The sequence below is a fragment of the Acinonyx jubatus genome, chromosome D1 (assembly GCF_027475565.1).
Source record: "Acinonyx jubatus isolate Ajub_Pintada_27869175 chromosome D1, VMU_Ajub_asm_v1.0, whole genome shotgun sequence".
Classification (NCBI taxonomy): domain Eukaryota; kingdom Metazoa; phylum Chordata; class Mammalia; order Carnivora; family Felidae; genus Acinonyx; species Acinonyx jubatus.
In genome coordinates this window covers 15,666,992-15,682,028 of record NC_069390.1, presented here as the reverse complement: position 1 = coordinate 15,682,028, position 15,037 = coordinate 15,666,992, and the positions used below count along the sequence as shown (strand labels likewise).

Here is a 15,037-nt window from a genome sequence, read left to right as displayed (position 1 = left end):
AATATCTGGGCATGGGTCCAGGAATCAGCATTTTCATGTTCCAGGTGACTTTCATGCAGTGTTCCGTGATCCAGACTTCATGGGATACTGAATTAGTTTAACCTCTTGAAATATGAGAGAGCAGGCTGAGGAAAAATACTGTATCTAAGGACTGAACAAAGGCGGTGGCAAAACAGAGAGAAACTGTTACAATGAAAGATAATTTGAGCCACAAAGTCCTAGTTCTAGGGACATATATCTGGTATGTGGGAGTATTTTGATAATATATAGTAAGTCTTTATGATGGCATTGATTTCACCTGTTATCTACAGCTATAACAAAATTTTAGCAGTAAAGAGCTTGCATAAAAAGACAAACCTAAATTACCATTATTTTGGACACTACAGAGAAGGCATAACATCCGTATCAAATGAGTGAGCCAGCTAACCTTGAGGTCCCCCAAACTATTCCACAGAGAACTGTTCAAAATCTGCTATCATCCACACCTGCTACAGATAATCCCAAGGTAGATGGATTTCCAACGGAGGGCTATACTGAAGGACTCAGACTACTGCCTGTTATCTAGGGAATATTCTACCATTTAATATTCTTGGCTTTGAATAACCTAAGGCTCATCTGCTTGAGGTTTCAAGATACTTTGAAACCTAGTTTAATTAACTGAAAACAAGAGTTAGAAATGTGTTCTTCACGAAGTTCAGAATTCAGGTTCCCTGAAGCTACAACTCAGGACCAGGTTAGCATTTTAGCTGTGTACAATGATAATGTCACTTACTAAACAGTATTTTAAACTGATTAGATTTCTTGTTCCCATGTTGAAAATTTGGGCAAATTGCCAATCAAAATTGATACAGTTTTGCTGAGGAGGGGAGGGGAAGAGCACACATCTGACATCCCTGAAATCATGTGTTGTGTTGCATTTTCAGTTTGACTAGGAAAAAAATCAGGGCCCAGGGATACAGTTTAGATGCCAATACAGCATTCTGCATACATTACTAAATACACTCTAGTAACCTGTCTCCACTGTGACATGAGTCTAAGAATTTGATGTAAATAAATAACATCCCAAAAGATTGTTTGAAATTGCATACCCAACACAAAGCAGTAAAGCTAAGGTTTAAAAAAAAAAAAAATGCGTTGGAATCTATCACATGGGGAAACACTACAGCTTGCTTGAAGGGACTGGAGCCAGCACACTTGAGTTGATGTTGCTGCTCATATATCAAATGTACCCTTTTGTACAGAACTTAGCTACAGCCCCAAGGAAATCAGTAGTAAGGAGACAGAATCAGAGTACAATAGAAAATAGTAATACTGTGGACTTTGGCTTCCTCACCCAATTTTTTTCTTCCCTCTTTTAGGGAAAGGGACCAGTTTTACCAAATAACAAAGAAAACAGCCCAGTTCCTCTGCTTATGATAAAAATTAGACAACAAAAATACTTACACAGGACTGGAATTCAAAGAGCAATGATCCACCATCATTTCTGGAAGGAAATCCAACTTAAACGCAGCCATCACCTCACTCTCCCCTTCAGAAGCCAATGATATTAACTTGCTGCACTTGTCTGATCCACAAATACACACAGCTTTAGCTTCCTGGGCCCCACAAAAAACACAAAGTGGAAACAGGAGCTCAGGGAAACCAGCAATAAGTGCCACAGAAACAGGCAGGACTGGGGAGGGGAAAGGGAGTACTGGATTAAAAGGGGGATGTGAGCATGTGAAGGGAGGCTCAGCCCAGCACACAATGAAAGTGCTGATGCGCCAGGCTGGGTTTGTGTGATTTTCCCTGGCGAAGCAGTACTAAGTGCACTGTCAGATAAATAGAGTGTCAGATCCATGAAGATAGCAGTGGCTAACAGAGCAGAAGTAACACTAACTTGTTTCACATCTTCAAACTCCTTTCTGCAAATCAGGTTTTGAGGGGCCCCAAGGCCTGAAACTACCTGAAGCAAAAAAAGAAAAGAAAAAAGAAAAGAAAAGAAAAGAAAAGAAAAGAAAAGAAAAGAAAAGAAAAGAAAAGAAAAGAAAAGAAAAGAAGGAAGAAAGAAAAAAAAGCTCACCTCATGTGGTCTGAAAATGTTTTTGGAAGGAAAAACTAGGCTGTTGGCCTTGGTTTAAACTTAGTTTTCCATGTGCCAAAGGCAGCAATGAGCACAGTGCTGGGTCCACACTAACCTCAGAATAGTCACATAAGTAGTGGTTCAGACCATCGGAAGCAGGCCAGAGGCAAGCTGGCTAAAGAACTGGTCACCAAAAACTTAAACTGTTCACATACTACCACTTGCACTGGACCAACCTTGATTTCTTAATGGTGCGGAGAGCAGAGTGGTTACCTAATGGTTCCTCATCAGAATGAAGGACTTTTTAAAAATTCCTGCTTCAGTGATACTCATTAGGTGGCACAGGGAAAATTTCTTTACCCTGAATCTTATTTTGCCAGAAAATTTAAAAAGTAAAAATGAAAATGGGATAGTAATATTCTGCCTTTTGATAGAGTACTAGGAAATCATGACTTTTCTGTTGTTTGACCTTTCCGGAGAAACAAAAAACCAAAAACCATCATCAGAGTGATGATGAAAAAGAACAGGGACCCACCAGGAACACACACTCAAATGTTAAGGGAAGGACGGAGGAATGCAATCTTAGTCTCTTCATTCTCCGTCCTCCTTTAAACTGATGTTAAAACCAAGATTAATAAATGCACACATAAAAAATTCTACTATGGGTGAGCAGTGGAAATGGATATACTTAGCAGTCGAGGCAGATGTGGTGCTCCCGTTCTCAATTTAGCTTCCCATCCTCCAGACAACAAGTGGTGGCATTTCAATATTTAGGCAGTGACTCTAAAACTATGTCTCTGAAGGCTCCCAAGCTGCACAGGCCTTCTTTCCCATTTTTATCATTAGCATTGCCTTACCTCAAAGATTTCACTTCACTCAAGCTCAGTTCACAACACAGGGAATTTTGAAAAAAGGAAGTTATGTTCAGCCTGTAAAGAGGTAAACAAATGAACTCCTAAACGTATAGCGTTACTTAAAAACAAAAATAATGAAAGGCAACATGTCACTGTATGGGCCTAAATGTTCTAGACTGGCTAACAGTGCCTGACCCCTATCTGCATCCAACCAAGGAACTGTGTCTTCTGTTCGAACATGCAAACATAACCATCCAAAAGTTAGAACTAGAATAGAAGCTAACTGCTTTTGTATTTTGTCAGAGACCCTGGCTCCTGTAGAGACACAAGCGGCAGGAGCTGTCTTCCATCCTGCTAAAGGAGGAAGCCAACCCAGACTGCAGTGAGAGGAGACTGCAACTGGCACATGGCACACGGGTTGCCAGGCGCTGACTGCCGGACAGGCAGGAGACAGTAACCCTAGCTGGGACTGGTTAAGTTACTGGTTAGGTTTGTCCTAGTTTCTCCTATGCACACTGGAGCTGATCACATGCTTCTTCCTACAGAAAGCTATCAGGACCAACAAGTAACTTTGTGAGGTCAGTCAACAACCAAAATTGGGTTCTTTTTAGTTCAAGGATTCTTTTAAAAAGGAAATCAACAAATTTTAAGATAATCTCGCTGGTTACTGTTATGCTTTTATTATTCACTAAAAATATTATCTAATTCAATTTCTATTTTAATCAGAATCACATGCATAACAAGAGAGCATTTAATGTGGAAGAGTTTACTGAGCAGCCAGGCACTGCTCAGCATACTGTAAAGATGTGCCCTCCTTAAGTAATTTTTGTCAAGCCAAAGCTTGAAAATCACCAGTTTAGAGTAACGTTTTAAAATCCATTTTATGATGTACAAGGCAAGACTGCTTTAAGAACTTAAAAGATGGAAATATTATTACATGAAGGAGGGCACTTCTCTTTAGGCAGGTCACAAGAGTCATCTCAGTATAATAAAATTCAACATGCTTGTGGGAAAAGAAAGCACAGAAATTAATCATAAGTCACAATTTTAGAAAAGGATTACAAAGTTAAATGATGATAAAAACAATTATTCAAATACAAAAATGCAGATGTTAAGGGGAAATTAAAAAGAATTAGCAGTTATTCACAGAAAACTGCCTATAAGTTGTTTTTAAATTTCTGATTCAGAAACACATTTCAAGCTTTTCCCACAAAGGATGCATTAGAAATAAAGAGATGGCAGGAACGGTTATAACCAATGGTCTGCTACCAGAGGTAACTTTCCCTCAGTCCCTTTTTACCGTGTGTCCTCTCATTGTGAGTTTATACACTCAAGGTTTCCTATTCTTTCCCTTGTGGTCTTAGTTTTCTTTGCTTTGAATATTCTCTACTTCTTTTCTAAGGGCAACAATTCAAAGCCCAATGATGTTAGGGTAGGGGCAATCAGCCTGCCATAACATTAAGAACCAAAATCATTAAAACTGATCAGCAGATAAGGGAAACCCTTTAAAGAACAGCACAGCCTGCATTTAGAAAATCGGAGTGGAATAAACAGTTTAAAAACTGGACTAGAAGTGCCAGAAATCACAGCAGTCGTTTCGTCAAAAGAGTGAAAGAGCAAAGAAAAGCATAGTTGAGCAAAAAGGCCCAGGTGGCACATGCGAACGTCAGGCTGTCTATCTTGACTGACATAACCAGGGAGGAGTTCAATGACAAGTGAAGGGATTTTATACTTCTAGCTCAATAATCTAAATGTGTTTTGAAGGGCAAAAATGTGAAGTCTGGTTATATGAGCACAGAGGAAATTAGAGCTTACTGCCAAATTATAAAAGAGAACCTATGTCATTAAAAATCACCATCAGTGTATATGAGAAAAGTGTAATAATCTACGAAAAAGTCATAACCTCAGACAGTTAAGTGGACTGGATATTTCCCCCCAAAGCTTCTGGTAGTTAGAGGATAGAAAGGTTGTAGAAAAGAAGTAAGCAACTGATACCACTTGAAAATAACCAACCACACTTAGAATTTTTAGCTTAAAACCTTTATGGGCTTGAATTTCACTTCAAAAATTGAGTACTTCTAATATGATCAATTGGCAGCCTCCCAGAGCTCCCAATCCAGTACTTTGCATAGGCAAAAATATACTGCGCTGCCCCTCCCCTGTGTGCACTCTCTCTCCCAAAAATAAACATTTAAAAATATTTTTTTTAATTAACATAAAAGGGGAGCCTGGGTGGCTCAGTCAGTTAAGTGGCTGACTTCACTTTGGCTCAGGTTATGATCTCACAGTTCATGGGTTCGAGCCCCTTGTCCAGCTCTGTGCTGACAGCTCAGAGCCTGGAGCCTGCTTCAGATTTTGTGTCTCCCTCTCTCTCTGCCCCTCCCCTGCTCTCGCTCTGGCTCTCTATCTCTCAAAAACAGATAAACATTAAAAAAAAAAATTTTTTTTTAAATTATACTGACCAATTTATGTAATCATCTACTTGACATCTCACTTTGTGGGAGCTTTTTGTAAAAATGTGGCAGTTAATTTTTTAAAATGTTTTTTGATAGGCAACTCTTCATGCCCATGGGTCCTGTCCCTGTGCTTTAATAAAATCAACTTTTTGCACAAAAGCCCCAAACCTGTGAGTTTCCAATAAAAGTCTAGACAATGAAAAATTTCTGACCTCGGGATGGGGGAGTTTAAATGTTGTAAAACATTTTTTTTCTATTTCAAATCTATAATCACTGTAAGGCAAAAAGCACCACGTTTAGTAATTGTTGTATGCAAATTGGTTTGATATTAAAATGATCATTTATGGTATACTGAGAGGATACGACAAGGCTAACGGGGGAAAACGAACACCTTTTTTGAAATCTAAAAACTTTACCATTTCCTCTACTGCCTCCTCCCCCAATCAGTGTCAAAGATAATGACTAGCAGAAAGATCCTCTTCTGTGCTTAGTTTTGTTGGCAAAAGTATAAACTCAAAGCCTCCCTTGGAGTTTCTGAAACTAACCCTGACCTAATAAAACTGTCCTGTCAAATTATGACCACCCTTCAAATCAGGTCGTATTTTCAGATCCCAAATTGATTCTGGAATTTAGTGTAATTCTTAGTTTGTAACAATATACTACGTAACTTTAAACTTTATTTCAGCTCCAGTGGTGATTAAAAAATCAGTATGTTGAACAAATTCTGATTCCAGGTGGGTAGTATTTGTGTGGAATCCACTAAGTTCTGTCCTCATCCTTATTCTGGTTTACTCAGGGTCTTCCAGTTTGAACTGGAATGGGGAAAGAAAGTTAGCCGGGTAGCTGCTGTGTGTACAAACACACACACACGCACGCACGCACGCGCGCGCGCGCGACTAGGCAACATCTAGCTCAAGTGGGAGATAAGCCTGCTTTGGGAAACAGCTAAGGAGAAAGTTGAGAAAGAGAAAGAAAATAATTCTAGCCTCCTAGGAATAGGAAATTACACCCCATAATATAGGAAAAAAGCCATCACCTTTCTGAATGCAACGTTTTCAAATCTGCACAACAGGCCTCATGCAAGAAGGTTAAAGAGATGACCATAGAGCACACTCATCCAGCAGTTAGCCCATACCTGTGGCTTTACACCTCTCTGGACTATGTCTTCACTCTAAAAAACCAAGGAAAGAAAAATAAGTGGACCATGCCTACACTTCTCATAATACCAGAAATGTAGTTTCTTTCCAAAGAAATGCCCCCCTTTGTCACCATGGCTGAGGATTTAAAAAAAAAAAAAAAAAAAGAAAAAGGGGGGGGGCACCTGGGTGGCTCAGTCAGTTGGGCATCCGACTTCAGCTCAAGTCCCGATCTCGCGATTCGTGAGTTCGAGCCCCGTGTCAGTCTCTGTGCTGACGGCTCGGAGCCTGCTTCAGATTCTGTGTCTCCCTCTCTCTCTGCTTTTCCCCTGCTCACATACTCTCTCTCTCTCTCTCTCTCAAAAATAAAATAATTTTAAAAATTAAAAAAAAGATAAAAGAACTCCTTCTCCCTCTCCCATTGTTAAAGTACACAATACCTTAAAACATAAATTGCATTTAACATCTCAAAGTTAATTTTAAAACACCATCAATTTAAAAGATGGGAAAGTAAAAGTACTAAAGGACTTAATACAGGTTTGTCCCTAAATATCACAACAAATAGCAAAACAAAGACCAGAACTTATGAGGCTGAATTTCAGTACATTTAGGTCACAAAAAAATCTCATTTTTAGCATCTGCTTTTGGATGAGAAACTACGAGAGAGCTAAAGGCTATATAATCCTTTTAGCAATTAAGGGTCATGTTATTAATGTGGAGAGACCACGCTATTTCCCCAAAGCAACCTTCCTGAATAGGCAGGTACCAGGCATAAAACTCTTCAAAGGCAACTAAGTTCCTGTCTGTATAAATGCATCTCAGTGGCCCTAGGGCGGTGGTGAACCACCGAAACCAAAAAAAATCAGAAGATGGGGAAGTTAATTGAAGCTAAAAGCAAACAGACGAACCACAAAACCGATTTGATTTATTTTTAAACATTATCGAACAATCTTGCAAGTAAAGATTGATTCTATAAAGAAAGCTGCCCAAATTCCTACAAACTTTCATGTCCACCCCTGCCGGCTATACTTCTGTCTGGCCCTGGGTAAAGACAGAGAACTGCCAAAAGTCATCAAGGATGAAGTCTACTTTGGAAAGTAAGAATTCTGAAAGACAAAGTGAAAACCAGAACTATGAGACACTGCACTCTACCTACCCTTCCTAAAGACAAAGAGGTTCCTGGTCCAAATAGATGCTTAAGTACTTAATTTGACTTTTCATATGGATCTAATTGGTTTCCAATTTTGCTAATGAAGTAGTGATGCCTCCAATCATTTTAAGGCAAAATCCAGATTAACAAAAAAACTTCTAAAAGCATTTTACTTGGACCTGCCTACATCATCAAAAATTATTAAGAGGAAAGGAACTTACATTTACTAAGTTCACAATACCTCACTTAATCCTGTATCATTATCATCATTTAAGGTGGGGACTACTCTAAGGATTTAGATGCTAAAATAATCTGCACAAGGGATTCTAACCCCAATGTGACCAGTATCTAGGAGGTACAAACTTTTACTGAGACAGTGTGTCTTGAGAAGGCTCTGGAATAGCAGTTACTACCTTGGACGGTAGAGAACAACAGGTTGAAGTCCTACTTGTTCATTTTATTCTAGAAGAGGTAAAGGGCAAAGAAAAGACCAGAGAGTCACGTTTCCCAAAATGTCATATGAAACGTGCACGAACAGTTGAGAAACACTGCTGTTGTGTGAAGCTGTTAGACCAGACTCAGGCTGCATCCTAGCTGGGGAATCTCCAGAAGCAGAGAGCAAAAGAGAGGCCTGAGATCATTACGAAGGGCCAATGTATAAAAGAGTGAGAGACACACGTCTAGGTCCCAGAAAACAAAGCAGCCCTAAAAGGGTTAAGGAACACCCTAATTGCCTAGCCAAGAGAAAAAAGAAAAAAGAAAAAAAAATTCTTTAAAGAAACAAACACATTAGTAGATATTAATCACCCTACTCCTAAGTCATCAAAGACTTCTTAAAGGAAAACTCAAACACCCAAAAAAGGATCAGCACTCTCTTCCTCCACACAGATCCTTGTCACTTGAAGAAAGACGGTGGGAAGCTTAATACACAAGAAGGTATATTCTTTAAAAGCTTTGCCTTCCCAGTTTTGCTTTTCCTACATATTGTTGCTTTGTCTGTCAGAAAACAAATGCTTTGGGGAGAGAGGAAAGCTGAATGGAACCTAAAAGCGTTAGGTTTGTTTTTCACATCTTTCATTTCTGTGGGGAACCAAACAAAATGCCTAAGCTCTGTGAGGAAGCCTGGACTGCATTTGTCCTGTACCTCCTTGGAGCTCCACAGAAGTCTGTTTAAGATAATCTCCACCTTTCTCAATCACCATAAGGGGAGGTATAAAGGCAGTTCCAAAGAGAGGTGAAAAAGAGTTAAAGGGGGAAAGGAACACCAAAGGCAGGATGGTGGGTGGTGGTGCACAAGGCAACAGAGGAAAGAAGGATGAAGAGCAAACTAGCTCTGAGGAAAACAAGCAGTATTCACCTACTTGTGACATGTTAACATGTTCAAAACATGACTTCCTATGAAATTTTAAAACTGCACTTAGCAAGTCAGTGGTACAGGGAACTCTAAAAGGCAAACTACCTACTGCACAATTTCCCCAAGGAAGGATAAAATTATATTTGGTTTTGGAATATATCTTGGAATTCATATGATCTTGCCATGTTTTAAAGATGCAGTCATTGGGGCACCTAGCTGGCTCAGTCAGGACAGCATGGGACTCTTGATCTCGGGGTTGTGAGTTTGAGCCCCACGCTGGGTGTAGAGATTAATTAAACAAACAAACAAGCAAGCAAGCAAATAAAAAGATCCAAGAATGAATGAACACCATTACCTCTCTGGACTGATATAAAAGCACTCAGATCTCCTACATGCCTTCCTTAGGACAGGCAAGATCATGAACCCTTTTTTCTTTCTTTCTCAGAATTTTCCGTTGGCCTATAGAGCCTGTATGTTTAGTAAGCGACAAAACAGTGTCCTTCCCAGAAGGATGGCCACTGCCTCACTCACCATCAGCAACTCTTACTAGTATGCACAGAATAACAAACTCTAGATACAGGGGCTGGCAGCAGGCACAGTAATGCTCAATGACCTACATACGAACTGAACTCATGACCTTGGCCTCATTAGTATGACTCACCAACTCAACAATTGTTAGTAAATGCCCTTGATACCTTGAAAACTTTTTTCATAAAAGGCTGGGAACTAATGAAGAACTGAACAACTATTCAGATTAGAGACTTCCAAATGTTTTTAAAGGCGTAAGTGTTTCTTCCCTAAACATAAAAGTGAAGCTATTCAGGTTGTAGACAGAGGTGGGTAAGGTAGGCCCCACCTTTTGCCTTTCCTGTCCTCATGGTAATCCCAAATCTCCTGGAAAATATGAAAAAAGGCCTGGATAATTCAATATAATAGATAATTCACCAATTTTATTATCCAGTTTTGAGATGAATAGTTTTTTGAACAGATTTTTCTGGCTTTAGAATCTAAAAGATTACCAGAAATCAAGGAGCTTCCAATGCCATCAATGGTAATAAATATGTGCATCCTTGGGTTGACAAAATATAGTATTTAAGATTTGCAAACCTCGGGGCACCTGGCTGGCTCAGTCAGTAGAGCATGCAACTCTTGATCTCAGGGTCGTGACTTGGCACAGAGCTTAATTAAAAAACAAAAAACAAAAAACAAAAAACTGGAGGGGGAGGGCAGGAGAAGTAACTGTGAACCTCATTACCTAGAAGTAGTGAGAAATGTCCAGACATTTTATAAACTGGCAATGATTTTTTTTTTCATTTTAAATGTTTTTATTTATTTTTACAAGAGAGTGAGTGAGAGGGGAAGGGTCAGAGAGAGAGAGGGAGACGGGATCTGAAGCAGGCTCCACGCTGACAGTAGAGAGCCTGATGCGGAGCTTGAAGTCACGAATCCTGAGATCATGACCTGAGCCAAAGTCGGATGCTTAACTGACTGAGCCACCCAAGCACCCCTAAAGTAGCAATAATTTTAAGAGGTAACATTTTTTTGAGCCCTTACTGTATGCCATACAGTGTTTTGGGTGCTTTATATTTAATCCTCATACCCAGTCTATCTCCATTTACAGATGAGAAGACACACAAAGAAATGAAATAACTCTCAAGATCACGAGAATCCAGGCAATGAAGAAGCTGAAATATAAAGTCAGGCAGCTGGACCCCTGGGTGAAAGACTGACTCAAGTTAAAACTGTCCACAATGAAGATCATGCACACAGGCCACAGAAAAGACCTCAAATGAGGAGGACTATAAAGTTGAGTCTGACCATTTTTTAATGGCAAATCTTCTAAGTAGGTAAATATCCAAAGTCTCAACTGTCACAAGAGAAATACAATTAAGTGAAAACTTCCTGCTGTTAATCAGCAGATGTAGGCAAGTTCATCAACATCTTGATGTGTCAGCTTCCTCACCTGTAAAATAAGAGGACTTAACTACATACCCCCATAGGAACCAAATGGATGCCCAGAATACAACCAAGCTACTGTACACATTTCTAACTGAAGAGGAAAGAGACCATAGGAATTACTAAGGAAAACTGAGCTCTTTTTAAAAATGTCTGTTACCTTTTAGACTGCTTTGCAATACTCTTGCTTCTTTCTTTTTCCTATTATATGGCTGGTTCAATAAAAAGTTTGGGTTTAGTGCACCGGTAAACTGCACATCTGTCTCACCCTCGTATCCTACAAAGTCAAGTAACCAGATAAAAAGATCAACTGAGAAACTTTCCTGGCTAGCCCAGCTCATCATGATGCAAAACTCCACCAGGGACTGGTGCTAGAACCCAGTAGAGTTTGCCTGGTACGCCAATCTACCTGAATTCCTTAGGAACCTGTCGCAGGGAACAGTTGCCACCAGACTGTAATCCAGGATCCTGGACACATACACCACAACTAACAGTAGATAGAATCTAACGTTAAATGAAATAAAATGTGTGAAAGCACGCAGCAACAAATAGGTGGCCCAAGACAACGCAGAAAAACCATTAATTGTATCTCTCATATGTAACCTGTAGGTGGTTAGGTGGATTAAATAGGTACGCTGAAGCGCACAATAAATTCCCTGCAAGTCCCTCATCCCCAGAGTATCACCTTCTATTGTAATAAACGTCTCTATGTTGAACAGTCCAGGCCCTGCACTACATCAGGCTTAGTTCTGACTTGTCTAGATTAGTAGGGATAAAACTTAACACTTTCTCTGTGGGATCTAGAAAAATCATTTTCCCCCTTGTAAACACTTGCTCTGTGGCTACCATTTCCATGATTTAGGCTTAAGTTTGGGGCTTCTGACTCTTTACTGACTGAATCATCTATATGTATTCCTTTTTCCTGATCCTGGTAGAGAAATTTATAAACAGATCTCAATCTTATCTCTTCTCCACTGGCCAGTATGTGCTCTTTAGCGGTAACAATTTTTTCCAGCTTTAAAAAACTGTGGTCAAAAACACATACATAAAAGTTACCCTCTCAACCAGTTTTCAGGTGTACAGATGAGTATGTTAATATTATTGTGCAACATGGAAACAATTTTTTTTTTAACTTTCCTTTTTCATCAAGATTCTTAATCTGGGGCCCTCACATCTCTTCAAAATCCACGTATGGGCTATGGGGAAAGGTAGGTCTATGAACACTACCCTATGATATTTTTTTGTTAAACTGCATAAAAACAGACACAGGAGGCTCCCTGAAGAGAGAATCCACAGCTCTCCTCAGGTGTCTAAAGGGCTCATGATTGTTAGAATATTCCCCTCTGACTCTCCTTGCTGCAAGGTGACAAAAAAGTTTGTCAAAGCCCAGATCTGATGTCATCTGCGTGATCCTGAATGAGTCACTTTTTTCTGGTCCTCAGTTTCCCGATCTGTAAAACTATATGACAGCACTAGATTAATCCAGATTATCACTAAATCATCTAAAAACAGAATTCTGGGGCACCTGGCTGGCTCAGTCAGTGGTCATGTGACTTGATCTCAGGGTTGTGACTTCAAGGCTCACAATGGGTACAGAGGATGCTTAAAAAATAAAATCTTTAAAAATAAAGTAAAATAAGGGGTGCCCGGGTGGCTCAGTCAGTTAAGCGTCTGACTTCGGCTCAGGTCATGATCTCGCTGTTGTGTGAGTTTGAGCCCCACATCCAGCTCTGTGCTAACAGCTCAGAGCCTGGAACCCGCTTTGGATTCTGTGTCTCCCTCTCTGCCCCTCCACTCCTCATGCGCTCTCTCTCTCTCTCAAAAATAAACATTAAAAAATTTAATTAAAAAAAAAAAGTAAAATAAAAGCATAATTCTATTTTCTCCAAACTGATTTTACAAAGTAATCCAAATTCTAGTTTAGTCCCTACCACATGTGGGATACACCTGAGAAAAATTATGTGTAAACCTCATTTCTAAATTTTTGCTAATAAAATATTTCCTTTTTTTTTTTTTTTACGTTATTTTATTTTATTTTAGAGAGAGACAGAGTGCAAGCGGGGGAGGGACAGGATGGGGGGAGACAGAATCTGAAGCAGGCTCCAGGCTCTGAGCTGTCAGCGCAAGCCTGATGTGGGGCTTGAACTCACGAACTGCTGACCGACTGAGCCAGCCAAGTGCCCCAATGAAACAGATTTCGAAGGCTACTAATTTGAGAACAAGTCATGAGTACTTCCTTTTCTATTTATATCCTCAGGATACCTGGAATAAAGATGACACATATCAGACCTTCAACTGTTGAAATGAATTCCCTGGTTTATCTGCTCTAATTTATAAATTTTTCACTAACTTTTTTTTTTTTTAAGTTTATTTACTTGAGACAGAGAATGAGTGAGAATCCCAAGCAGGATCCATGGTTGGACAGTGAGTTGGACGCAGGGCTTGATCTTACGATGCTGGGATCACGACCTGAACCGTAATCAAGTCAGATGCTCAAACGACTGAGCCACCCAGCCACCCTTCCCCACTAACATTTTCTTCAACTGAGATATCTACACATAAATATTTCAACTTTTTAGTAAGAAAACTGTCTTTTTTGGGGCGCCTGGGTGGCTCAGTCAGTTAAGCGTCTGACTCTTTGTTTTGGCTCAGGCCATGATCTCACAATTCTTGAGTTCGAGCCCCACATCAGGCTCTGCGCTGACAGCATGGAGCCTGCTTTGGATTCTCTGTCTCCCTCTCTCTCTGCCCCTCCCTCATGTGCTCGCTCTCTCTCAAAAATAAACATCTAAAAAGAAAACAAGAAGAAGAAAAAGAAAACTGTCTTTTTTCCCCATTAAATTGTGGTATTTGGGTAAAAACAGCATTGTGAGCAGTTCCTCCCTTTTTATAGAATATTTATTAAGTATTCCCCCTTGATTTTTTTATTTCCTCAATTAAAATTTTTGCCTATTTATTCACGTTTACATAAAACCACATTCTGGTTCATTCCCTACCAGGGTTTTTTCTATGCATACATACTCCAATACATACAATTATTATCAAATTACAGATCAGACTGTATATACTATTGTTTAATGTACTTTTTTCACTTAACAATTACAAACATTTTCTTGTGAACAACCCATATTTAAGAATCAAGAGTCAGAACTGGCCTGAAGACAGACTTTTGCCAATACCATCCTTACCTTTATTTCACAACCAATAAACATAAAACCTGTTTCATAAGGCCAACATAATTATTAAATCTTCTGAAATTGCTACAAAAAATAAGTAGCACATTAAGGTTAACGGGGGTGGGTGAGTCTGGTTCTTTGTTCTTCCTTTCCTCATCTGCCCTCTCATCTCCTGTTTAGTAATCTTTCCATATGACTATATACATATCAAAACAAGAGGCATCCCATTTTGGAGGTGGTCAAATGAGACACATAGGGAATGCAAAATACATTTTTAAAAATCTCTGTTCCTATGTGGTCTCAAAATGCCTACAGACTCAAAGTAATTCTCAAATTCCCATTAAGAACTCCCCTTCTCCTGTGTGTTGATAGCTCGGAGCCTGGAGCCTGCTCCGGATTCCATGTCTCCAACTCTCTCTGTCCCTCCCATGCTCATGCTCTATCTCTCTCTGTCTCTCAATAATAAATAAACGTTAAAAAAAAATAATAAAAAAAAAGAATTCCCCTTCTCTTCCCCATACAGCTCTCCACTGGGGGCTGGAGTGGGGTGCAGGAATCTCATTCTGTCTTTTCCTCCTCCTGTTTCCCTGGCAGCACTGTCAGTCCTGGGCAACAAATTGCTGGATGTAGCAGTAGCAATTTACATATGGTAGCCAAGCTAACATGCAGCTTTCTTTGGGCAGAATTGCTAACTCTTCTATGTATCTTTCTAGTTTGAACCCAACGTTCCAGGCATATCAATGTTAAATATTTGCCTACTGGCCTCTATCTTCAGACACACGGAACCATGTACACAGAAGTCAGAGGAAGCAAAAATTCCCCATTGTGTGGAGAAGTAGGGGCTCTACGGACAAAGACGGGGCCTAGCTATAATCCAGCAGCTAATCCAAATC

At 39.7% G+C, this 15,037-nt stretch overlaps 1 protein-coding gene across 11 annotated transcripts in view; it reads right to left on the bottom strand.

The window, feature by feature from the left end:
* CELF1 (CUGBP Elav-like family member 1) overlaps positions 1 to 15,037 on the bottom strand; it is a 74,338-nt gene that overhangs the window by 30,085 nt on the left and 29,216 nt on the right. For 5 of the 11 annotated variants that reach the window (XM_053203176.1, XM_053203175.1, XM_053203174.1 and 2 more), the window contains exons 2-3: positions 6,508 to 6,543; positions 1,444 to 1,595 (exon numbers count right to left, since the gene is read on the bottom strand). The exons of 2 other annotated variants lie outside the window; for them this stretch is intronic. In XM_053203176.1, coding sequence (XP_053059151.1) covers positions 1,444 to 1,514 — 71 coding nt within the window. In that variant the 5' untranslated portion in view covers positions 1,515 to 1,595; positions 6,508 to 6,543. Of the gene's footprint in view, positions 1 to 1,443; positions 1,596 to 2,919; positions 6,317 to 6,507; positions 6,544 to 15,037 lie in introns of those variants that run through there. 4 more of the 11 variants (XM_053203177.1, XM_053203181.1, XM_053203178.1 and 1 more) reach the window with 4 other exon arrangements.